The 27,627-nt window shown below is 35.9% G+C and overlaps 1 protein-coding gene across 1 annotated transcript in view; it reads left to right on the top strand.

The window, feature by feature from the left end:
- The window catches only part of C9 (complement C9), a 78,336-nt gene that overhangs the window by 42,749 nt on the left and 7,960 nt on the right, over positions 1-27,627 (top strand). Inside the window, exons 6-9 of the mRNA XM_002745043.7 lie at positions 5,320-5,580; positions 9,968-10,208; positions 13,266-13,394; positions 14,828-15,003. Coding sequence (XP_002745089.4) covers positions 5,320-5,580; positions 9,968-10,208; positions 13,266-13,394; positions 14,828-15,003 — 807 coding nt within the window. The remainder of the gene's footprint in view (positions 1-5,319; positions 5,581-9,967; positions 10,209-13,265; positions 13,395-14,827; positions 15,004-27,627) is intronic.

The raw sequence follows: 27,627 nt of genomic DNA on the forward strand, positions 1-27,627 counted from the left end.
ATTTTTTGTGTTATGAATTACTATTCTTTTCTTTCAACCCTTTAGCATTTATTATAGGAAGGTCTAGAGGTAATGAGCTTCCACAGCTTTTGTTTCTCTGGGAAATTTGTTATTCCTTCATCATTTATGAAGGTCAGAATTGCCAAGTATACTATTCTTGATTGGCAGTTTACTTTTCTTCCATTACTCTGAATATATCATCTTGCTTTCCTGGATTCAAGACTTTTTCTGAAAAATTAGCTAGTAATCTTATGTGAACTACCTTGTATGTGATGAGTTGTTCTTCTCTCATTTTCAAAATTCTCTTTGTCATATGACTTTTGGGTTTGATTATAATGTGGCTCATGAAAATATCTTCATATTTAGTCTATTTGAGGTTCTTTGGGCTTCGTGGACTTGGATGCTCCTTTTTTTCTCCCCTTTGGAGAAATTTTCTGTCATTATTTCTTTAAATAAGCTTCCTGCACTTTTGCCTTTCTCTCTTCCTTCTGGGGCACCATAATACATATACTGGTTCACTTGATGGTGCCCCATAGTTCCCACAGAACTTTTTCATTATTTTTTATACTTTTTTACTTTTTGTTTTTCTGATTGGTAATTTCAAATGAACTGTCTTTGAGCTCATGATTCTTTCTTCTGTATCATGGAATCTGCTATTGAAGCTCACTATGAAATTTTTCAGCTCAACTATTGTGTTCTTTAGCTCCCTAATTTTTGTTTGTTTGTTTTTATGTGTGTGTACTTTCTGTCTCTTTATTGAACTTCTAATTTTGTTCATGTATTTTTTTTCCTGATTTCATCTGGTCTTCTGTCTGTATTCTCATGCAGTTCACTAAGCTTCTTTAAGATAATTGTTTTGAATTCTTTCTCAGGCAGTTTGTAAATTTTCACTTCTTTAGGGTCAGTTACTGGTGCTATATTTTGTTCCTTTGGTGGTGTCATGTTTCCCTGATTATTTGTGATCCCTGTGGCCATGCATATCTAGGCCTTTGAAGAAGTAAGCACTTATTCCATTCCTTAAAGACTGACTTCAGCAGGGGTAACCCTTCATTTGTCAGTTTGTTCAGAGATTCTGGGCAAGTTGTCTGGCATGGTCCACAAGCAGGCTTGATGCTGGAGTCCTTGGGCAGATGTGATTGGTTCCTTGGTTCACTGGGGAAGGCCTGGAGCTTGGGTCTGCTGAAATGAGCCTGATGCCTGTATCCATAGAGGTCAGCCTAGCACTGGAGTCTACAGGAGTGGGCCTAGACTGTGGGTTCACTGGATCTTGAGGCTGTAAGGACTATCCTGGAGCCTGAATTCATGAAGGCTGGCCTAGAGCCTGGGGTCAATCAGGCTGACTTGGCACTGGGATGGGCCTAGAGGTTAGATTGCTGGTCTTGGGCCTGATTTTTGGATTTCAGTGGCCATTGTGGAACTGGGTAAAACGAGCCTGCATCTGTAGAGACCAGCCTTTGAGAACAATCACCCCAAAGTCCTAGGTGCTGGCCTCATGCCTAAGGCCATGGAGGCTGTCCTGGAGCTCAGGCATATGGGTGCTGATCTGGCATTGAAGTGTAGCTGGAGGCTTAGTCTGCAAGTAAAATCCTGGAGTCTGGGGCTACAGGGACCAGCCTCATTCTGGGCCTGTCTGAAGCCTGGATTGAGGCTGGAACCTGAGTTCATGAGGTTGTCCTGGAGCCTATGGCCACAGAGGCTGGACTAGCACTGGTTAGGCCTGGACCCTGTATCTGTAGGGTCGTGAGGTATAGCTAGAGTCAAAGGCTTCAGTTTTATTTAATAGGTAATTATAAAAAAAAAAAAAGTGGTTTTCATTTTATTTTGTTTTAAAAGCAGAGCCATAAAAGCTTGTAGCAAAAAGATTTGTTAGTCTGTTTTATCAGAAAAGGCTTTCCTAAAGAAGTGATGCTTCAGGTAAGACTTGAAATATGAGTGGGAATTAATCAACCTGAGGCCTATGTTTTGTGTGTATGTGTGACAGTGTGTGTGTGATGTGTATGTTATAGGAGGATTGGGAGAAAAGAGTAAGAAAACATCCCAGAAAGTAAAAGCAGCATAAAAGGGACCTATGGTAAGAACAGCCTGGGTCATGGAACACTAGATGGCTAATGCACAGTCAGGGAGAGACTCTGACTAGGAATAAATCTAGTTTCACCTATATTAAAGTCATTAGAAAGACATTGGAAGGATCTAAGCAGGGAAGTGGCAATGGTTAGGTTGCTCTTCCCTGTTATGTTAGGCATTTTCTTCAACATGTCTTATTTTAAATATAACTATATACATCTCAGTCTTTTCATGAGACAGTAATAACTTTAGGTTTCCCATGCAGAACAGCCACTCAATACATTCTACTAAATCCAATCTATGCCACTGTCTGAGAGACAGGTGTCCCCTTCCCAGACAAAAGTTACACCTATTTAAGAAGATCTCTAAAAAGAGAATTGAACCACTTATAATAAATACTCTCTCACTGATAACAACCTGACAACAGCCAAGTTGGCAAAAAAAAAAAAAAAAAGCCTTAATTGAAAGTTTAGTGTTGAAGGAACATAACTCAAAATAGTAAAAGCCATATATGAAAACCCACAGCCAATATCATACTGAATGGGCAAAAGCTGGAAGCGTTCTTCTTGAAAATCAGCACAAGACAAGGTTACACTCTCTCACCATTCCTATTCAACATAGTATGGAAATTCTGGCCAGTGTAATCAGGCAGAGGAGAGAAATAAAGAGTATTTAAATATGAAGAGAGGAAGTCAAATTATTTTTGTTTGTGGATGACATGATTCTATTTTTAGAAAACCCCGTTGTCTCAGCCCCAAACCTTCTTAAGCTGATAAGCTACTTCAGCAAAGTCTCAGGATGCAAAATTTACATGCAAAAATTGCTAGCATTCCTATACATCAACAGGCAAGCAGAGGGCCAAATCATAAATTAACTCTCATACACAATTGCTACAAAACCTATAAAATACCTAGGAATACAGCTAACAAAGCAAGTTCAGGTCCTCTTCAAGAACTACTGCTCAAGGAAGTCAGATGACATAAGGAAATGAAAAACATTTCATGTTCATGAATAGGAAGAATCAATATTGTGAAAATGGCCATATTGCCCAAAGTAATTTATAGATTCAATGCTATTTCTATTAAACTACCACTGACATTCTTCATAGAATTAGAAAAAAAAATCTATTTTAAACTCCACATGAAAACAAAAAGGGGGCCGGGTGCGGTGGCTAAAGCCTGTAATCCTAGCACTTTGGGAGGCCGAGGCGGGTGGATCATGAGGTCAAGAGCTCGAGACCATCTTGGTCAGCATGGTGAGACCCCGTCTCTACTAAAAAAAATACAAAAAAAAATTAGCTGGGCATGGTGGCGTGTGCCTGTAATCCTAGCTGCTCAGGAGGCTGAGGCAGGAGAATTGCCTGAACCCAGGAGGCGGAGGTTGCGGTGAGCCGAGATCGCACCATTGCACTCCAGCCTGGGTCACAAGAGCGAAACTCGGTCTCAAAAAAAAAAAAAAGAAAAGAAAAAAGAAAACAAAAAGGAACCTGTATAGCCAAGACAATGCTAAGCAAAAAGAGCAAAGCTGGAGGCATCACACTTCCTGACTTCAAACTATACTAGCAGGCTATAGTAATCAAAAGAGCATGGTACTGGTGCAAAAACAGACACTTAGACCAATGGAACACAATAGATACCTCAGAAATAAGACCACAAACCTACGACCATCTGATCTTCAACAAATCTGATGAAAACAAGCAATGGGAAAAGGATTCATTCTTAAATAAATAGTGCTGGGAGAACTGGCTAGCCATATGCGGAAACTCCATCCTTACACCTTATACAAAAATTAATTCAAGATGGAGTAAAGACTTAAATGTAAAACCAAAAACTATAAAGTTCCTAGAAGAAAATCTAGGCAATAACATTCAGGACATAGGCATGGGCAAAGGTTTCATGATGAAAATGTCAAAAGCCATTTCAACAACAACAAAAAAAATTGATAAATGGGATCCAGTTAAACTAAAGAGCTTCTACACAGCAAAAGAAACAGACAACCTATAAAACAGGAGAACATTTTTGCAATCTATCCATCTGGCAAAGGTCTAATATCCAGAGTCTATAAGAAACTTAAACAAATTTACAGGAAAAAAACAACCCTGTTAAAAAGTTGGCAAAGGACATGAACAGACACTTCTCAAAAGAAGACATCCATGTGCCCAAAAAACATATGAAAAAAAGCTCAACATCACTCATCATTAGATAAACGCAAATCAAAACCACAATGAGATACCATCTCAAACCAGTCAGAATGACAATTATTAAAAAGTCAAAAACAACAAATGCTGGCAAGGTTACAGAGAAAAGGGAATGCTTTTACACTGTTGGTGGGAGTGTAAATTAGTTCAACTATTGTAGAAGCCAGTGTGCCAATTATTCAAAGATCTAGAAGCGGAAATACCATTTGATCCAATAATCTCATTACTGGATGTATATCTGAAAGAATATAGATCATTCTATTATAAAGATATATGCATGCATATGTTCATTGCAGCACTATCCACAATAGCAAAGACTTGGAATCAACCCAAATGCCCATCAATGACAGAGTGGATAAAGAAGAATGTGGTATATATACACCATGGAATACTGTGCAGTCATAAAAAGGAACAAGATCCCATCCTTTGTAGGGACTTGGATGAAGCTGGAAGCCATTATTATCAGCAAACTAACACAGGAACAAATAATCAGACACCTCATGTTCTCACTTATCAGTGGGAGCTGAATTATGATAACACATGGACACATGGGGGGAAAGACACTCACTGGGGCCTGTTGGAAGAGGGTGGGAGATGATCAGGAAGAATAGCTAATGGATGCTGCACTTAATACCCAGGTGATGGATTGATCTGTACCAAAAAACACCATAGCACATGTTTACCTATGTAACAAACATGCACATCCTTCACATATACCCCAGAACTTAAAATAAGTTGAAAATGAAGTTTGCTATATTATAAACCCTTCATATGTATTATCTCACTAAATTTTTATAAGAACCTTTGTGCTAGGTATAAGGAATAACCATGTTTTATAGACTAAGAATAACACTAAGCACACAGAGATTATTGCATAATCACTTCAAAGTCACAGAGTCTGTATTTGAACCCCAGCAATCTGACTCCAGCACTTCTGCTCAACTCCTTTATTCTACAGCCTTTCAAAGAATTGCCTGATTTCTGTTTGGTTCTGTTCTGCTTGTTTTTCCTTTTGTTTTGTATCTTATTTTTAACAACATCTTTTAATTCTCTTTTAGACCAAAGGTGAGAAAAATTTCAGAACCGAACATTATGAAGAACAAATTGAAGCATTTAAAAGTGTCATCCAAGATAAGACATCAAGTTTTGATGCACGGATAGCTCTAAAATTTACACCCACTGAAGTAAAAAAAGCTGAAATGGAAGTGCCTTGTGTGGGAACATGCCCCCAAAGTTCTTTACATGGCCAGGGTACTTTTCGGTTTTCATATTCCAAAAATGAAACTTATCAACTATTTTTGTCATATTCTTCAAAGAAGGTAAGACCAAACATTTATATAGGAATAAAATGGAAAGGTTCCAGACTAACCTGACTGCTTATTTTAAGTATTTAGAGAAAATAGAAATCATAAAAAAGAAAAGAAATGTGCATTAAATTCTCAAATATGTAGCTAGCATTTCAGAAAGAATACTAACTGGAGAAAAATCTGATAGAATCTTTGGCAGTGGTAAATGAATCAGATGTTTGGTGATGAGCAGGAAATGTTTAAGAATTTAGGCTGGGAGCAGTGGCTCACGCCTATAATCCCAGCACTTTGGGAGGCCGAGACGGGTGGATCATGAGGTCAAGAGATCGAGACCAATCCTGGTCAACAAGGTGAAACCCTGTCTCTACTAAAAATACAAAAAAATTAGCTGGGCATGGTGGTGCGCACCTGTAGTCCCAGCTACTCGGGAGGCTGAGGCAGGAGAATTGCTTGAATCCAGAAGGCAGAGGTTGCGGTGAGCCGAGATGGTGCCATTGCACTCCAGTCTGGGTAACAACAGCAAAAGTCCGTCTAAAAAAAAAAAAAAGAATTTAGAGTATTCTTTTTGACTGAAAGCTTTTGTGGTAATATACCATTCAATTTATATGATCATCAGAATTATAATGAAGAATTGTACTGAGGAATTCTGGTAATTCATTGCAATGTCTTACCTAGAATGATCACAATTTATTAACTATAAAGTGTGTCTCTAAAGAAATTATGCTATGAAATCCATAATTGCAAATGCACATCGCACATAAAATTGATCTGATTACTTTGTAATCTGAGACATTGAAAATGTGTTTTTTGAAATATTTGAGCCAGATTTTGAAGTTTGTTCTACCATTCTTGGAAAAAATATAAAATATTCTCTCTGTAATCAGCATGATGCCAGTAAAATGCTCATTCTTCCTTTTCTGATACAGTCACCTATTTAGACCACCTTCTCCCACATTAACAGTAATAATTCACTCAGCACTTACGTTATGCCTAACTGTGTAATTGTTTTGTATGGGTTCGTATATTATCTCTCTATTTACACGCATACCCACTAAAGTGTATAGGTGGAAAACTCTTTAAGTCATTCAACTAATGTTTAATTGTGGGCTATTTGACAAGGCACTGTCCTAATTACTTAGAATACATTTGTGAACCAAGCTGATGAAAACTTTTGTCCTCATGGAGTTGAAAGCTCCACAGAAAAAGACAGCCAAAGGTAATACATGTAATAGCAAAAAAAGAAGCCATATGGTATTTAGAAAGTGTTAAGTGCTGTGGGATAAAATTAGAGTAACATGAAGGAAAACAGATGCCTGGAAGGTGGCATGATTAAAAAGGAAGCTCAGGATCAGCTTCATAGAGATGAGATCTGACCAAATCTTTGATGAAGAGGAGACAGCCAAAGAGTAGATTTGAGATTATTTATCTGATGGAAGGAACTCTAATATATTAGAGTTTGATAAACATATTTCCTATATTAGAGAAGTCTCTAATATAGGAAAAACCTGGTGTGGTAAGTTAGTCAAATTGAATCAGAAGGATAAAAAATTAGAAAAGTTACCTTGAATCAGATCATGAAGAACTTCAAAGTCCATGCAGTGTGGCTTTTTTCCTGAGTGACATGGGAGACCACTTGAGGGTTTTTAATAGAAGATTGACATTCCCTATTATATTTTGAATAATTACCCAAGGTATTCTGTCAAGAAGAGATCATAGGTGCTAAGAGGCAAAGCAAGGAGTCTTGTTAAAAGTTGTTGAAGGAATCTAAGTGAGACATGATAGCAGTTCAGACAGGACAGTTATAGAGCCAAACCTAAGTCCAAGGTTTTTGGCCTGAGCAACTAGACAAATGGAGTTGCTGATGGAGAAAGATTCAGACAGAGTAGATTTGGAGAGGGAGACCAGTAGTTAAATTTATTTAGGTTAAGTTTGAGGTGTTTATTAGCCATCCAATTGGCAATGACAAGTGGGAAGTTGCTGTTATGAGCCTGGAGTTTGGGGAAAGACCTGGCATTAAGCTATAAATTGACTTGTTGACTGAGTCATGGGGTTACTAACAGTTAGTGTACATAGAAAATAGAATAAAATCAAATACCAAACTTGGTGAGCTTCAATAGAAAACAGGTAAAAGACACCCAGAAGTACCCAAGAACTTTACTACTCAGAGTGTGGTCTATGGAAAAGCAGTATCAACATTGCCGAGAAGCTAGAATCTCAAACTGTGCTCCAGAATTGCATTTTAACTGAATCAGTATTGCATTTTAACAAGATTCTCTAGATGATTTGTTCACATTTTATAGTTTGAGAAGCACTGGACTAGGAGACAAGAAAATAATCTCTATAAAAAAGAATAGAGTGATGACCTGTGTCAATTATATAAACATATCAGAGAAGATGAGGACTAAGAAGTGATCATAGCTTTAGGATTGAGTCATTGGAGACTTTGACAAGACATGTTTTGCTGGAATAGTGAGGTCAGGAGCAGGAAGATTTAGATTTAAGAAAAACTAGGAAAAGAATAATTGAAAATATACAGTATAGAAAACTGAATAAATTTTGCTTCTAGTGAGGGCAAAGAAATGAATAGTGGCTGGTCAGGCAAGCAAGGCCAAAAGAAATTTTTTTATTGTTTTAAGACAGAAAAAAAACTGCATATTTGGATGGCAATGAGCTAAGAGCTACCTTTGAAGTAAATTGACCTGAAGAATGTCACATGTCTTTCTCACTCCAAACCCCAAGATATACCTCCCAGCTTTAGCAAAACTGAAAAGGAATAAAAATACGCTTTGGATAAAGTATATTTGAGAATTATTGTGCAAGTCAGGAGATGAAGAGCTCATATGACCTATAACATACGGACTAAGTTACTATTAGCTTTTTATTAAAGACTGGGTCACCCAATACCTAAAGTTAAATCATGCAATGACAACATTGTGCTTTAAGAACACAGACCATTTGGTGTGATATTCATATACTCCAAGGTGTACCTTTCAAAAGAAATAAAATTGTTTAAACTCCCACATGATCATTGTACGTTAACCACAGCTGTAACAGGAGACCCTCAAAAGATCCATTGGCAAAATTGTGGATGTCAATTGTAGTTTATTTTTTATCAGAACATGCTATGGCATTGAATTACATGGTTCACTGCCCTAGTTTTCTCCGGGAAAGTTAAGCCATCAGCCCTGGCCCTGGAAACATTTAACTGTTGAGTTGCCTAGGTTGTCTTCAGTTCCACATCTCAAAATATTGTCTGTCTTGTCTCTGTTATTAAAAATTGAGAGGTTGGAGTGGAAGGGACAGGGAGACCTGAGACCTAGATTTTTAGTACCAATGCTGTCAAGTATTATTTGCATGATTTGGGGCAAATAACTTGATATCTTTAAATTGGTTTTTTCATCTGCATAATAGGAAGATCGGGCTTTATAGGTAATGTCTCCATTTCCTCCCATTGTTATTTTTAAAACAACTTAGGTATAACTTCATACAATAAAATGCAAAGATTCTAAGTGTATAGTTTCATGAGTTTTGATAATTATGTACATTTAAGTAGCCACCTTTGTTAGCAAGATAATTTTTTAAAATGTTTTAAGATAGAATAATTCCCATCTAACAGCATATTTAGATGGGAATTATTTAAGATTTATGTTTAAAATACGTTGAATTAAAGATCACACCAAGATTCCATCATGAAAAGAGACTTGGGCTTCTTACCCCAAGAAAAATTCCTTATACCCTTTTTAATTCCCTGCCACCTAAGAGGTGACAACTGACCAGATTTATCTGACCACAGCTTAGTTTTGCCTAGTCTAGAACTTCATATATACGGAATCATACAGGATATACTTTTCTGTGTCTGACTTCTTTTACTCAATATGATACTTTTGAGATTTATTTGTGTTGTTGTATTAGTAGTTTTATTTTCTCTTTTATTGCTGATTAGTTATCCATTGCATTAACATACCACGGTTGTTTACTGATTCCTCTCTTGATGGACATTTGAGATGTTTTTAATTTTAAGCTATTCTGACTATTACTGCAATGAAATTCTTCTGCAGATACTTTTGTGAACAAAAATTTTATTAGGTTAGTATGTAGGAGTGGAATTGCTGGCTGGCCATAAGCAAATGCATGTTTAACACTATGGGAAACTGCCAAATAGTTCCTCAAAGTGGCTATATAATTTCACCAGTAATGTATGGGAGTTTTAGTCACTGTGCATTCTCATCAATAGTTGGCGTTGATGGTATTTTACGTTTAGCCATTCTGGTGGATTCGAGTGGTATCTCATGGTCACTGCTAGAACATTTAGTGTCTATGGAAGTTCTAAATTTCATAATTTTTCATTTGAAATGATGGGTAAAACATGTTTCTTTTTCTCATCTGCTCTACAACAAAGGAAAAAATGTTTCTGCATGTGAAAGGAGAAGTTCATCTGGGAAGATTTGTAATGAGAAATCGTGATGTTGTGCTCACAACAACATTCGTGGATGATCTAAAAGCTTTGCCAGCTACCTATGAAAAGGGAGAATATTTTGCCTTTTTGGAGACCTATGGAACCCACTATAGTAGCTCTGGATCTCTAGGAGGACTCTATGAACTAGTATATGTTTTGGATAAAGCTGCTATGAACCGGAAAGGTATACCTAGAAATAGAGCTCTGACTTCAAATACTGTTTCGACCACATTATTTTGTTCACCAACCTCTTTCAATGGTTAAATTCAAGAATACAAAGTCCTGTAACCTGCTCCTTTGAGAGGACTGTCTTCCTGCTGTTTGGCATCTAAAATCCTCCTCAATAGAAAATTGGCTTCCATCTCAAATAAACGGACTTGATCCTCTTCTACTCAGCAGCATTGCTGAGAGATCACATCTACTATAAGGTGGTACTTTTAGTGAAATATTAAACTAAAAGTGAAAGAAAGTACAGACATAATTTGTATAACCTATTTCTTAATCAGTAACTAGTTCAATTTACATACCACAATTATCTTCCAAAGTATACTTCAGTATTGGAGGGAAAATAGTGTTATAAATTTTCTTTTAGAGGAAAAAGAAGAAGCAATGTTATCATATAAATCTAACAACTTAAAGCAAGGGTGGAAAATTAGTTTTACCTCATGTGATGACCCTTCCCATTATATGGTGGTTGAATTGGGCTCATGTTAAGTAGGTTTCTGATCACACTTGAAATTATGGGGAAAGGGCCATGGTTAATCATCAATGTCTGTCATAGGTAGAATATAGGCCTATTGATACATAGTTATCAGCCTGGCCTAAAGAGTTCATTTAAGTCTTTTAAGAAAAATGTAAATGCAAAGTGACTGTATTAATAAGTTGTAATCATTCATGTTGTGAGTTATTATGGCTAGTTATAATATTCCTTAAGGAGATGATAGATACCAGAATGCCTCCTTTCTGTCCTTGTAACTACAGGTGTTTCTCTTAGGGAAGAAAGTGTTGCTAAAAACCACTTTAATGGCTTTTATAGGATCAGAGTGTCAAGGTGTCAGGTGTTAAGTGAAGGGTAGAATGTAACTGGGATGTAATAGCCTGATACTCTCCCCAAGGTCAGTAAATACTTCAATGATAACAACAAAACATGACATAGCCAGAATCAGCTGATCTTGATGCTTCAGTCTTGTTTTGGGCAGAGGGAAGCTTTCCCAGGGGGATTGAAATGTAACGTTACTTGGCTTACACTTTCACAGGGCTATATCCACAGCATAATGAAGTCGTTGTGAGCTCCATCTGGAAGCTATATTGATGGAGATATCACATAGGAGAGGGGCACAAGAGGACTGTATCTTGAGTAACTTGAAAATGAGAAGAGAAAGGCTCATGAGTGGTGATCAAAACACAAAGAAATCTTCAGACTAAGCTGCTGTTATGAAAAAGCTCCATAAGCTGAGATCTTTAATCCTGCATAACTCTGAGTTACCCATTTAAATCTACTTACTTTCTGGCCTTGATAGACAAGGATCATCAGGTCAATTCTAGTGACTTTGAAGAGGAGGTCCTCTTTCTCATTTCACCAGTGCCAATACCTGAGGACCAAGCCATGTCCTCCACCTCAATTTAAGATGTCTGGACATGAAAGTGTCCACTGCTAAGGCAAAAAATATGAGCCCTTAGGGTCACCTAGGTATTTTTCACCCTCATCTTCAGAAGCAGAGTCCTCATGCTTCTTGTTTTTCCTTTGAGATGGAGTCTTGCTCTATCACCCAGGCTAGAGTGCATTGGCGCAATCTTGGCTCACTGCAACCTCTGCCTCCTGTTTAAGCAATTCTCCTGCCCCAGTCTCCCAAGTAACTGGAATTACAGACACCTGCCACTGCACCTGGCTAATTTTTGTATTTTTAGTAGAGATGGGGTTTCACCGTCTTGGCCAGGCTGGTCTCGAACTCCTGGCCTTATGATCCACCTGCCTCAGCCTCTCAAAGTGCTTGGATTACAGGCTTGAGCCACCATGCCCGGCCATCCTCACACTTCTTAAGGATAAGGTTAGAAATCTAGAATTTTGGATTTCTGTTATTGTCTTCCATTTTCATCCCATCTCTTCCCTTCCCATGGGAGGTGCCACCTGATAATTCCTAAGTTCTAACTGTGGGTGCATGAGAAATATTTGTTGGATGAATAAATGCCTAAATGCCCCCAGATGCCTACCTCTGACACTCCTTGTAGAACCTCATGATTAACCTAATTTTTTTCTTTCCTTTTCATAAAGTGTTTTGGCTCACAGAACAAATAATCACAAATTAGTGTGTGCGTGTGTGTGTGTGTGTGTGTGTTTGTGTATATGAGATAAGAAATGATAAATAAGGGCAGAAACTGACATGGTCAGTGAACTGTGATCTGGGCTGTTTACCCTCAAAATAGAGGAATAATTATTTTTTATGAATCACAGAAACAGGTAATAACTGATAGACTTTGAAAAAATATTAGGATTTTTCTTTCTAATAACTGGGCATCTACACACCATAATGAGTCAGCTTCCAAGACTGATATCTACCAAACAGCATTCACAGGACCAAAACAAAGTGGCCGTACACATCGCTCATCTGTCCAAAGCAATGAATCAGCCACATTAAGGATAAACTGAGTCTTCCAAAGAGGATCAGGAGATGTTGATGTATCTCGTGACTGAATTATTAAGTTGATACAAGAAGTGCTTAGTAGCTAGACAGCTCTGGGTTCAAATCCAAACTTGGCTCAGTAATAGTTGAGTGATGAGCCATCAGCAGGTTATTCAACGGCTCTGCAATTCCATATTTTCATCTGTACAATGAGGACCATATAGTACTTACTTCATAAGGCCAGTGTGAGGATTAAATTAGTTAAAGCACACAAAATGCTTGAAGGATGCCAGACATGTGATAAGCATTCAATATATGTTAGACATTCTTATCCCTCTTCTATGATATTATAGATAAAAGACTACTATAACCACCATAGTCTGACCTATATCCCTTTAAACCATGTGGTAGACTTAATGTGTCCTTTGCCATTAAGTTGACAAGCAAACTCAAAAGGAGGTTGCTGGAGTCTAATCTGAGGACAAAGCATGACAGACATGACTGTGCATTTGAATTCAGTAATGGTACATAGGAACCTAAGTATGTTTCTTGAAAATAGCAATTTATTTGTGATGTTGATAGACATTATCTAATACTTTTCAAATAAATTCATTAAACAGGTGTCGAACTAAATGATATAAAGCGATGCCTCGGGTATCATCTGGATATATCTCTGGATTTCTCTGGAATCTCTGTTGGAGGTGGACTTAATAAAGATGATTGTATAAAGAGGGGAGATGGTAGAAGTGGTAAGTATGGCTTCACTTGTTAGATTCTTTTAAAGCCTGGGAGTAGATGTCAATGGCACTGCCCTTTTGCAATAAGCCCTTTTAATTGTCTATTCTCTTTGTTTGCAAAAATAAAAAGTGCTTAAAAACTATATTATATTTGTAGTGGTTTTCAAACCATCATAAACACAGAGAGCCCATGGACATATATTCACCAGTATTGCTATTATGCAGGTTGTACAGTACACAACTCTAGGGGATGTGATTCACACAGTAGTCATTTTAGGCTTGTATATTTATCAGAGCAATACTAAAAATGTATCTTCATAAAAACTTTCCTTACTTCACCCTAATTTTAACAAAGCTTCCAAATAAGCAAGTGACAGTGCCACATGCAGCCTTTAGCAAAGGACAAGGCCAAACCATTTCCCCAACTCCACCTTTCCCCTAAATTGAAATCCCTACTCCATCCTTACCTTTAAATCGATGCCTAACCTTTTCAAAAATACAAATATGTTTGGTACATATATTACTTCCTACTGTTAATCTTTAGAAGATTTACAAGCATGAATTAGTGCTAGAATTCTCAGCTTTTCCTCTAATCAGAAATACCTGAGAACATTTTAAAAATACAAATGCTTGAAACGCACCTTTAAAGAAAGAGTTAACTGGTAGTGGGGAGGCAAAAGTGGGGAAAAATCTGATATATTTAAAAGCAAACCAACCAATAACATGTGTTCATGATTGAAACCAATGATGAAGGGGGAAAATGCTGAATTTGCCATTATATGGTTTAATTTCTATATTTGGTCCTTAAGCTAACAGGGTAATTTCTGGCTAGTCATTCTACCTCTCTAAGTTTCCAGTTTCTCTTCCATAAAAATGAAGAGGGAAAAACAAAAATTATCTTGAAATTCCTTTCCAGTTTTAAAAATTCACAGCTGTAAAAGACTTACAAAGGTTTGTTGAAAGTGGCTTAGTCTACAGAGAGACACTGAGGAAAAGATGGGTAGGATATGGGAGTGGAAATAAATTTTACTTTTCACATTATTCTTTTTTGAACTCTTCATAATGTTAAAATACATCAAAGCAAATCTATACAAACTTATGAAGGTAAGTTTGCAATAGAAAATGTATATTACACCCAAGGTCATGTTTAATGCCCATGTGTACATGTTTGTATGTGAGGAGCTGTGAAGTATCAGTGTATCCAGATCATGTGTATCATTTTTTATTTTTTAAAAGAGATAAAAATCTATAATTGGCTACTAATATAAATTTCCGTTTTAGATTTGCGATGAAAAAATGCATAAACAATACTTACAATTGAAATTTAATAAATACATTAGGCTGTATTTTACTAAAAGGATTCAATAAATGTTTATCATGTGTCATTTTGATAACTGGCCATAGAACTACAACTGCTTCTCTTTAAATCTTCCTTCTCTCCTCAGTAAACATCACCAGTGAACAACTCATAGATGATGTTATTTCACTCATAAGAGGTGGAACCAATAAATACGCATTCGAACTGAAAGAAAAGCTTCTCCGAGGAACCCTGGTTGATGTTGCTGACTTTGTCAACTGGGCCTCTTCCATAAACGATGCTCCTGTTCTCATTAGTCAAAAAGTAAGAAACGTATTTATTTTCAAATAGAAGACAGTGTCTTTTCTTAAATTAAATGTCATATTGGTTCAGATGAACTGTTAGCTTCATCTGAAAGAGATGTGAGCATTCAGATACACTCCCATCTCTTGCCTAAAAGGCATGGCATAGAGGAAAGGCATGGTGTGGAGTCAGACCATCCAGGCTGACTTCCTGTCTCTGTGTCTCACTAGGTGTGTGATGTTTTCTGACCTCTACAACACTGAATTCTCCAGGACTCCATGTTTATTCTGAGAATTTAATGGAAAGGCTTATATAGAGCATAACAGCACACACAGTAGCAAGACTCACATATGACTGGTTCCCTCCTGGTACTCACATAGGACTGGTTCCCTCCTGTCTGCCCCTGGCTGCTCTTGCCTTCCCATGGTGTCACACTAACGTGTCTAACACAGGAGAATTGTGTAATTGTGTTTACTAAAGGGCTTTTTTTCTTTCTTTTCTTTCTTTTTTTTTTTTTTTTGAGACTGAATCTCACTGTGGCACCCAGGCTAGAGTACAGTGGCGTGATCTTGGCTCACTGCAACCTCTGCCTCCTGGGTTCAAGTGATTCTCGTTTCTCAGCTTCCTGAGTAGCTGGGATTACAGGTGTACACCACCACATCCAGCTAATTTTTTTGCATTTTTAGTAGAGACAGGGTTTTGCAATGTTAAGCAAGCTGGTCTCGAACTCATGGCCTAAAGTGATCCACCTGTCTAAAGTCCTGGGATTACAGATGTGAGCCCCCATGCCTGGCCTAAGGGTCTTTCTGAAAGAAATGTTCCTAAAGTCTCCAAGAAAACAAGACTAAGGATGAACAATTCTTATGGTCAATAAATTTTTTCCTTTTTCTATCTTGACTGTAATCGTTTTCAGCTTACAAATCCTTTGGGAGTTTACAGTCAAGTGCTTATTCCTAGAGAATAAAAAATGTGTTATCATTGCAAGGATATAAATGACAATGTTATTTAGCCTCATCTTTCCTTCCCCAAGCTACCTAAAAATAGTATGCATTTTTCTATACTTCTTTCATTACTAAGTGCTTTTCTTCTACTTCCCTTTATAGCTTTCAATTTTCTCCGTAATGTTTTGCAATTTGGGTTCCTCAGATCATGTTTATTTTTGACTGCCCCCTACTTCAGTTTGATTAATTTGAGTTACAGAAATTTTGACGTTTTCATAGGACTAGTTATTGGAGAATTTTATTCCTTTATTCTATTTTATTATCTTTAAAGAATGAGTGAAACCACTTAGACTATCTCCTTTATGTGAACAAAGAACTCAGAAACTGGGAATTTTTATAATCTATTCTCCCTTTGCATTATAGACATATAAGCATTCATAGATATGCAAACATATTTATGACTTAAAATATTTTGTCCCAAAGTAGGACGAAAAGGGGAAAAAGGCTGCTGAAATTTGCATGTCATATATGAAATTAAAATCGGAAGATGACCGTTTGATCTTATTAAATTTAAATCTTAACATAAATTCATTATCTTGAACTCAGTAAAATAAGTTTATGTTGTCAGATCCTAAATTTAAAAAAAAATAGATAATTTAGGTGAATACTTACATCCAGACGAACATCCCAAGAAGCTTGTTTTCTCATCTCTACAAAGCAAGTTCAACTGTCTATGTATAGTTTCAAGATTGTTCGCTGAAGAGGTCTTAATAATAGTTCAGCATGTTCTAGATATGATTTTTTAAATCTCAAATAAGGCAGCTGCTGAATATTTACTACTAGGTTTATTAAAATTATTCAAAAACTCTCATCAACTCTATTGGTGCAGTCCTGCTATCTGGATGCACAATATAGTTTATTCCATTTTTGGGGCCAACCATTTACTTCCCCAAATTTTCAGATTGGTAGGCATTCCATTTCGAAAAATGGTATAAGTTTCTTTCTTCATAAACTGGAAGCCTGGCCTTTTCATATCAACAGTCTACCTAAGGAAATGGTAGCTACAGTTAGTTCACTATGGACCACTTTTAAAATTTCTCTTCTTGTAGAGAGATTTGAACAAACAGCAGGATTGTGGATTTTGTTGACTTCGCATGGCTTTTAAATCTCTGAAGAAACCTGAGATATAGTTAAATTTGATCTTGAATTCGATTGCAAGTTATTTTACTGTCTTAATTCCAGTAAAAGTGGGCCTTCGGTTAACTTGTAGCTATTTCTAGGAGTCAATTATACAATCTATGATCATTAATTCATTTCCAGTAATTTGAAGCATTCTGTTGTCTGCAGATGACATGTTTAAACATTGGGGATGGTCTTAATACTAAAATAATTGGACCCACCTTATTAATATTAACTAATATTAATATTAGTTAATATTTTAAAGAATTACTAGAACCTCTCGCCACCCACTCTAAACTATAAACTGGTCAATATCAAATCCTCTATAGCAAATTAAATCAATTATTTAGGTATTTATGTTGCAAACAGATTGTCTTAGAGGAAAGACCAGAAAGTTGATTGTAAGTTTTCACTTAGTATTATCAATAGGTTCTTGGAAACTGCAACTTTGAGCTATTCACACATTTAAAAAAGATTAATGAAAACAAGGCACATAATGATTTACCTGCTTATTCTAGTTCAGGGTCGGGGGGTGCTGCAGTCTATCCCAGCAGCTAATCAGCCATGGACAGGACACCATCTCATCGCAAGACAAACTCCCACACACCCACACTCACTCAGACTAGGACCGTGCAGACACACTGATTTGCCTAACATGACTATCTTTGGGATGGGGGAGGAAACAAGCAGAACCAGAGAAAGCCCATACAAACATGGAGAGAATATCAGACTCCCCATACCGACAGTGACCCCAGCTGAGAATTGATTTTTTTCTCAGTATTACAAAGAAATGACCTTAAATGAAACATTATTCTAGGAGCTGCTGTTTCACTCTAACTGGAAGGCTGTATAAATATAATACTAAGATTTTCTAACTAAACTCTGTGGTAAAATATATATGTTATATAGTATATATAATTTATAAATACAATTTATAAAATAATGTAATTTATAAAATATACAAATACAGTTATATGTTTTTCCATAATAAAGTAACTATGGTCATGTTAAGTAGAAACTATGGTTTTGAGGTCGCATTTGTCTGCTTTGGCAAATCCAAAATCACTTCTTGAGGAATGTCTTAGACTAGCCCAAGAATCTTTCCTTGGCCCTTCTCCATGCAGAGGACATAGGCTGTCCCTCTCTTTCAAAGACTTTTGTCATGGTCTTCAATTTCCATGAAAGTGTGTTAATTCTATTGCCAACTTGCCTAAATGTTACCACAAGGGATTCTACAGTTTAAATCTACAAAATAGCCGCATTTTGTTTTCCTCTTAAACTACTGATACAAACTTGTTAACATGTCAGCTAAGAGAAATTACATTTATTGAACATTGCCTGGAAGATACAAAGTTTATTATTTCCTCTAGAGCAATAACAGCAAGATGAGTACAGCTACAATATTGGCTTCCTGTAAAGTTTTGTTTTTCCATTATAAGAAACAAAGTTATATAATCTACTGTTTCATTTACTAAAAAGTTGTTTTGTAATGCATTGTCCTCTTTTTGAGACTCATAGGAAATATTACTCTTTAATCTCATTTTGTTTCTCTTGGGAATCAGGTGAGTTTTTATACCTGATTGGGTAAGAAATGCATGAAATCATTTAATTCAGTTGTGTCTTACTCAATGTACTATGAAATATAGCTTAATTTTTGACTCACTTCATACAAATGGATGGGTCCTCCTGGCATGAATGTGGTTCATTTTTGTTGCTTTTGCCTCCATCTAGCTTTTTCTGTTCTCAGTTCTGCTTTCCCATTTCCCTCATGTCTATGTTAAGCTGTATTAGCTCTTTCCAGAGTTACATGGGGTAATAATTCATGAATTAATTAACTTATCATTTTTTGCTCTATTGTGTAACTCTTAGCAGTTATGAACCAGCCCATCAATATTTTGAAGGATTGTAATACCAGTGAAAATAATTTCTAACTCTCTTGTTTAGGGATAAAAAACTACACTCATTCTGTCAGCAAACCATAGTTGGTATACATAGTTTATTTTGGATGTCTGAAGGAAATCTCAACTTACTTAATATTAAACAATATTATCAACTTATTTGTATTTTAGCACTTTTATGGTAGATTATATCCATTGAAAATGTGTTAACACATGATAGAAACCTAGAGTTATCTAGTATAGGAGAAAAAGTAAAATCATTTTCTTACTTAATAGAAGGTCAAAATTCATCAGAGAAAAATGGAACCCTTCAGGAAAACTTCAAAAAGTATAGTTTAATTTTCCTTTGTCCTCTTGTGGAATTTTTAATTCCAGGACTTGAAGTTCCTCTGAAACTGTTGCCATTGCCTGTCTTTCATCTTTAACTCTTCCAACATTGTTTATATATTTAATCCAAATTGTATTTCCTTAATGACCCTCTATTTTTGTGTCTTAGATTATCCAGCTTTTACTTTCCTTTGAAGGGTAAAACAAGAATAATTTCTTTAAAAAAAAAATCAAAATATAACACCATAAAAAACCCTAGAAGAAAATCTAGGCAAAACCATCCAGGACATAGGCATAGGCAAGGACTTCATGACCAAAGCACCAAAAGCATTGGCAACAAAAGCCAAAATAGACAAATGGGACCTAATCAAACTTCACAGCTTCTGCACAGCAAAAGAAACAGTCATTAGAATGAATCGGCAACCAACAGAATGGGAAAAAAATCTTACAATCTACCCATCTGACAAAGAGCTAATATCCAGAATCTACAGAGAACTTAAAACAAATTTACAAGAAAAAAACAACCCTGTCAAAAAGTCCAAAGGATATGAAGAGACACTTCTCAAAAGTCAATTGTCAGTTCTAAGGATTTTGGTCGAGTCTTTAGGTTTTCTGTACATAAGATTTTGTCTTCTGCAAACAGAAACAATTTAACTTCCTCTTTTCCAATTTAGGTGTCCTTTATTTCTTTCTCTTGCCTAATTGCTCTTGCTAGGACTTCCAGTACTATGTTAAATAAGAATGATGAGAGTGGGCATCCTTGTCTTGTTTCAGTTCTTAGAGGAAGAGCTTTCTGCTTTTTACCATTCAGTATGATGTTGGCTGTGGGTTTTTTATATATGGGCTTAATTATGTTGAAGTACTTTTACTCTATACCTAATTTATTGACAGTTTGTTTCACAAAGAGATATTATTTTTATCAAATGCTTTTTCTGAATCTATTGAGATGATCACATGGTTTCTGTTCATAATTGGCTGATGTGATGTTTCATATTTATTGCTTACTATATGTTAAACTATTTCTGGGTTAAATCATGCCCACTTGATCATGCTGTATTATTTCTTTGATGTATTGTTGGATTCATTTTGCTAATATTTTGTAGAGGACTTTTGCATCTATGTTCATTGGGGATATTGGCCTATGGGTTTTTCTTGTGTGTGTTGTGTCGTTTGGTTTTGATATCAGGATTATACTGGTCCATAAAATTAGTTAGGAAGAGTTCTCTCCATTTCAGTCTTTCAAAAAATAATTTGAGAAGAATAAGTGTTAATTCTTCTTCAAAGATTTGGTAGCATTGAAGCTATCTGGTCCTGGACCTTTCTTTGTTGAAAGACTTTTTATTACAGCTTCAATCTCTTTACTTATTATTGGGCTATTCAAGTTTCCTATTTATTCTTGGTTCAATCTTGAGAGGTTGTATGTGTCTAGAAATTTATCCATTTTTCTCTAGGTTTTTTTAAATGTATTGGTTTATAGGTGTTCATAGCAGTATCTAATGCTCCCTTGTGTTTCTGTGGTATCTGTTGTGATGTCTCTATTTTTGTTTCTGATTTTATTTATTTGGCTCTTCTTTTTTTTTTTTTTCCTAGTCTAGCTAGTGTTTGTTTAGTTTGTCTTTCTTTTAAAATGAAAACTTTTTTTTTTTTGGGGGGGGGTGGGGAGAAAGGCAGGAAGGAAGGGAATAAGGACGGTAGGGAGGAAGGAAGGGATGAAGGAAGGAAGGAAGGGAGGAAGCACGGAGGGAGGGAGGGAGGGAGGGAGGTAAGGGAAGAAAGGAAATCAAGCAATGAAAGAGACATTGCCGACCTGGATCTAGAGGTTTACAAGTTGATTTTTTTTTTTTTTGAGAGAAGGAAAGAAAAAAAAAATAAGTAAAGGAGAGGAAGAAAGAGGAAGAGAAAGAGGGAGAGTAAAGGGAAATATTGCTTTATTTTGAAAAAAATTGGGTATTAATAATGGCCAATCAATGTTTCATTTAAACTTATGGGTAGGTGTGATGTGGTATTGACAAGAATGTATATTTTGTGTAATTGAAGTGGAGAGCTCTATAAATATTTATTAAGTTTACTTGTTCTGGATCTGAGTTCGAGTCCTTGATATCCTTATTAATTTTCTGTCTCATTGAATCTAAGTCTCCTATCTGGGTGTTAGGATCGTTAGCTCTTGTTGTTGCATTGATCCTTTTACCACTATATCTTTGTTGCTTTAAAATCTATTTTATCTGATACAAGAATTGCAACTCCTGCTTTTTATTTATTTATTATTTATTTTTGTTCTCCATTTGGTTGGTAAATCTTTCTCCATCCCTTTGTTTTGAGTCTTTGTGTATCCTTGCATGTGAAACAGGTCTGGATGTAACATGCCATTGGGTTTTGGCTGTGTCTTTTGATTGGGAATTTAGTCAATTTAAATTTAGGGTTACTGCCATTTGATGTTGACTGGCTGTTTTATCCATTTGTTGGTGTAAATTCTTCTTTATGTTGGTGCTCTTTACTTTTTGGTGTATTTTTAGAAAGGCTAATACTGGTTGTTTCTTTCTGTGTGTAATGCTTCTTTCAGAAGCTCTTGTAAAGCAGGCCTGGTGGTAATAAAATCTCTGAGTACTTGCTTGTTCATAAAAGATTTTATTTTTCCTTCAGTTGTGAAGCTTAGTTTGGCTGGATATGAAATTCTGGGCTGAAGGTTCTGTTCTTTGAGGATGTTGAATATTGGCCCCCACTCTCTTCTGGCTTGTAGAGTTTCTTCTGAGAGATCTGCTGTAAGTCTGATGGGCTTGCCTTTGTGGGTAATCTGACCTTTCTCTCTGGCTGCCCTTAGTATCTTCTCCTTCGTTTCAACCCTGGTGAATCTAACGATTATGTGCCTTGGGGTTGCTCTTCTTGAGGAGTATCTTTGTGGTGTTCTCTGTATTACCTGGGGTTGAATGTTGACCTGCTTTGCTAGTTTAGGAAAATTTTCCTGAATAATATCCTGAAGGGTATTTTCCAGCTTGGATTCATTCTCTCTGTCGCATTCAGGTACACCTATCAAACGTAAATTTGGTCTTTTCACATAGTCCCACATTTCTTGGAGACTTTGCTCATTCCTTTTTATCCTTTTTTCTCTAATCTTTTCTTCATGTTTTATTTCATTAAGTTGGACTCGACCTCTGATATCCCTTCTTCTGCTTGAACAATTCGAGTGTTTAAACCTATGCATACTTCTCGGAGTTCCTGTATTGTATTCTTCAGTTCCATTAATTCACTCATACTCCTCTCTAAGTTGTCTATTCTCAATAGGATTTCATCAAACCTTTTTTCAAAGTTCCTAGTTTCTTTACGTTGGGCTACAACATGTTCTTTTAACTCACCGAAGTTTGTTATTATCCATTCCTTGAAGAGTGATTCTGTCATCAGGAGGCGCTCGTTCTCCATCAAGCCTTGTTCCATTGTTGATGTGGAACTGTGATCATCTTTAGAGGGAGAGGCATTCTGCCTTTGAGTATTCTCAGCTTTTTTACGCTGGTTTCTTCCCGTCATTGTAAATTTATCCTCCTGTCGTCTTTGAAATTACCAACTTTCAGATTAGGTCTCTTGAGTGGATGTCCAGGTTGTTAGTTCCCAGGGCCAGAGCAGCGGTGTTAAAACTGATGGTGCTTTTCTGCCCAGGATTCTCCTGTCAGGCTTCCTTTTTGTTTCCGTAGTAAGCAACTCTACCTTCCCGGGGCTCCAAACCTCGGTCAGAAGGGGAACTGGTCCGTTTACTCTGCGCCAAGCGCTGCCACTTCGAGGTGCCGGCGGAACCGCTGCGCCAACCACGAGTAGCACTGGCGACTCGTGTGTTTCCACCACTGGGGGATCTTCTGCTTCGTGAGTGACCAGACTTTGTCTGAAAGTGTGGCGTCCTCTAGTTCTCCGCGCCCTCCCTGAGAGCTGCAATCCCGGGATGTTAGCGATCAGCCATCTTGGATCGTTCTCCCAAAATGAAAACTTTTAATCAACTTTTTTGTTTCATTAATCTTTTGTATTTGTTTTCAATCTCAATTTTGCTTATTTCTGCTCTGATCTTTATTATCTCTTTCCTTCTGTTATTTTGAGGTTTGTTTTGTGCTTGCTTTTCTAGCTCCTTGAAATGCATCATTAAGCTGTTTATTTGAAACTTTCTAGATTCTTGAAGTAGACATTGATTTCTATAAACTTTCTTCTTAATACTGCCTTTTCTGTGTCTCATCAGTTTTGGTATGTTCTGTTTCTATTTTCATTTATTTCAAGAAATTTAAAACATTTCCTTCTTAACCTCTTAATTGATTTAATGGTCATTCAGGAGCATGTTGTTTAATTTCTGTGTGTTTATATGGTTTCCAAAGTTTCCTTGATTATTGACTTCTGGTTTTATTCCATGTGGTGTGAGAAGATACTGTATGTCATTTTAATTTATAAATTTTTTTTGAGACTTGTTATGTTTTCTAACATATGATTAATCTTGGAAAATATTCCATGTGCTATTAAAAAAAAATGTGGTCTCTGCAGCTCTTGGGCAAAAAGTTCTGTAAGTGCCTAGGTTCATTTGGTCTATGGTGCAGTTTAAATCCTGTGTTCTTTGTCGATTTTCTGTTTAGATGATCTCTCCAATGCTGACAGTGAAATGTTAAAGTCCCCAAATATCATTTTATTGTTTCACTTTAGATCTAATATTTGCTTTATGTATCTGGGTGCTCCAGCACTGGTTGCATATACACTTTAAATTGTTATATTCTCCTGCTGAATGGATCCCTTTATTATTATATAATGTTGTTATTCTTTTTCTCCTTTTTATAGCTTTTGACTTGAAGTCTGCTTTTTCTAAGCATAGCTATTCTTGCTTGCTTTTGGTTTACCTTTGCATGAAATATCTTTTTTCCATCCTTCACATTTCATCTGTATATATCTTTACAGGTGAAGTGAGTTTCTTATAGGGAGCATATAGTTGGGTATTATTTCTTTTTTTAAATTTATTCAATCTATATCTCTTAAATGGGGAATTTAATTCATTTACATTCAAGATTATTATTGATAGTGAGGACTTACCACTGTCTTTTTATTGATTGTTTTCTGGTTATTTTGAATATCTTTTGTGTCTTATTTCCTCCCTTGTTGTTTAGTTTTGCAGTTGAATAGTTTTCTGTAGTGATCTGAGCATGTGAGAGTCCCTGGGCTTCCAACCACTCAGATGCCTTTCTGCTTCCCCCCTGCACTCCAGCACTCTCCCTTCAACATTTCAGTTAAATCTTCTTTATTCATTACATTGTTCTTTTCTTGTCCTGACCATTCTCTTTTATTAAGTATGTTATATGATTCCATTTTATATCCAGTATAATACTCATGCCTCTTTTTAAAAATATTTTTTATTGTAGTACATGTTTCACAATATGCATTCTTAATTTATCAAAGTCTGCCTTAAAATGATATTATGCTGCTTTATGTATAGTATAAAACAAATACAACACTGTATTTCCAAATCCTCCCTCCCATTTTTAATGCCATTTTTTAATCTTATTGTATCATGAGTTTTTGGTGTATGTATATTTTACATAGATTACTATATATTTTATTTTTTATTTTTACATACACTATAAACTCATACTACAATGCAACAACATTTGCTGTAGATTAATATATTGTTAGAGCAATTAAAACTAGAAAGGTATAGTTTTTCTTTATTTAGTCATGCTCAGAGCTCATGATTACTTTACAGGTCAAATTTCAGTTCTGTGTGATAATTCTTCTGCCTGAAAAATTTCCTTTGGCACTTCTTTTAGTGCACATCTGCTAGTATCAAATTCTCTTGGCTTTTGCTTCTCTGGAAAAAAAATTATTTTAATTTTTCAGTGACATTTCATTTGGTATAAAATTCTGGGTTTACAGGTTTTGTAGGTCCTTTTTGTTTTGTTTTTTGCCTTTCAGTACTTAAAGATATTAATCCTTGTCTTCTGGCTTGCATAGTTTTTAGATAAACAGCGCCTTAATGCTTATCTTTCACCTTCTGTTTGTAGCATTTCCTTTTATTGTCATTGCCTTAAAGATTTCCTTTTAATCTTTGGTTTTCCACAGTTTGAATGGGATGTGTATGGATATTTGTTTATTTTTTATTCTGCTTGAAGTTCCCTAAACTTCTGTAGTCTATGATTTGATTATTTAATTACTTTTGAAAAATTTTTGATCATTATGTTTTCAAATATTTCTTCTGTCACAATCACATTATCTTTCTCCTCTCTCAACCCCTTCTTCTAACCTCCTCACTCTTTTCTATTATTCAAATAATATATGTGCTATACTCTTTCAAATTTCCCCATACTCTCGGATGCTCAGTTCTGGGTTCCCTCCCCCAACCCTTTTATCTCTTTGTATTTTAATTTGGCTAATTTCTACCAACCTTTTATCAGGCTTACTGATTCTTTTGCTGTGTCAAATCTGCTGACAAACTCATCAAATATATTCTTCATCCCTTTTAACATGCTTTTCATGTTTTACATTTCCATTTGACTCTTTTTATAATATTGATTGATTGTATCTAGTAAATTCAATCTAATTTCAAAGTACTAATACTTTTTCCTAAACTGTTTCTAAGATTTTCTCCATTATCTTTTTTTTTTTTTGAGCAACTTTTCTCTGATAATACATAGGTACAAAATTATTTTTAACCTTAGTTTTTATTCATAAGATATCTTGATGTTTTTTGCCAGGTCTGAATATTCTCTGTCATTAGCTTTTCAAATACTGCTTCTTAGGTATTCTGTCCTTTGTTCTCTTTCTTGGGCTTGAAATATGTGGATCTTTTTCCTTCCCACAGTAACACTTATGTTTCCTGCCCTCTTTCTGTATAACTCATCCATTTGTCTCTTCATGCTTTATTGTCAATATTTTCTTCTAACCTATATTCCAATTTATTAAATTGCTTTAGTATTACCACATTTGCTATTTAACTAATTCATTAATTTGTGTTCTAATATTTGTTTCTTTTTTCAAATCTATTTTTAATAACTTCCAGTTCTTTGCTAAAATTTTCAGTCTTGTCTCTTATCTTCCTGCATATGCAAACAGTTAAAGTCTGATAATTATTTAAAGTCTGATAACACAAACTGGCAGCCACCATAGCTGTTTCTATTTTCCATTATTTCGATTGGTCTCATTCATGTTGTCTTATCTCCTTGTGTGCCTAGTTATTTTTACTGTGAGCTAGATACTGTACTTAAAATTGTTATAGGAATAGCTTGATGTCTGAGATAATTTCATATACTCATATATTCCTCCAAAAACATATTTTTATATTTGGAAAGCTTCTAGGATACCCACTAATGAGCCAAGATAATTTTAATCCAAACTGAGCTACAGTTTCTGCCAGGGCTCTCCTTCTTCCACTTCCCTCTTAGTCCCCAAATCAAAGGATAGCATTTCTACCTTGGTTGACCTGAATTCCAGTGTTTTCTCTTCAGCCCAATAATGTGTTGCTCCACCTCCTAGTCCTTTTGTTACCTCTTGCTGAATTAGGAAATGTGTCAAGCAGACTCGTAGCCCTCAAATACTGGTCCCACTTCTTGGATTACGACATCCTCCCAGATCTTAGCTCAGTAATTTTTTATTTTCTTATTAGTTCTCCAGGGCCTTTTAGCCATTTTTTAAAAATGTTTGGTTTTATTTTGTTCAGCTTTTCTCATTGTCTTTAGGTAAAAGATTAGTCCACATTATTTAATCCATCATTACTCTTCTGCAGGAATATGTGCGTGTGTGTGTGTTTAGCTCTGCTCTCTAGATGCTCATTCTTTTAAGTTTTGTGGTCTCTTGTTTTAAAGTGCTATGCCACCAAAGTGCCTCTGTTTCTAACAGTTTATTCACTCAAAAAGCTCTTGCTAGTTACACAATTGAATTTGCTTAAATTAAGTGAACATATAAATTTCCCTATATATGTTATGGTATCTCCATTATAAGAACCTCTTAATTTTTTTCTATGATCATCAAGCTATACAATAGATCTTCTGAACTTACTCCCTCTGTCTAACTAAAATGTTGAATATTTTGAACAACGTCTCCCCAATCCTCTCCTCTATTTAAAAACCTTTAAAGGTTCTTCACTATATGCCTGGAATAGTCTTCTCTCTGCCATGACACCTTCAATCCTCAGCTCAGTATTTATTGCCAAAGCCTTTCCAAACTTCCTTGAATTTCAGTGTAGCAACTGTATATCTTACGGCAGGAATTTGAGTGTGCAAAATAAGTAACTTCACTTCATTTTCTTTATATTTAATTAAATTTGATTTTGAGATCCTGTCCCTCCATGTTGCTAG

Source organism: Callithrix jacchus, chromosome 2 (genome assembly GCF_049354715.1).
Source record: "Callithrix jacchus isolate 240 chromosome 2, calJac240_pri, whole genome shotgun sequence".
Lineage (NCBI taxonomy): Eukaryota > Metazoa > Chordata > Mammalia > Primates > Cebidae > Callithrix > Callithrix jacchus.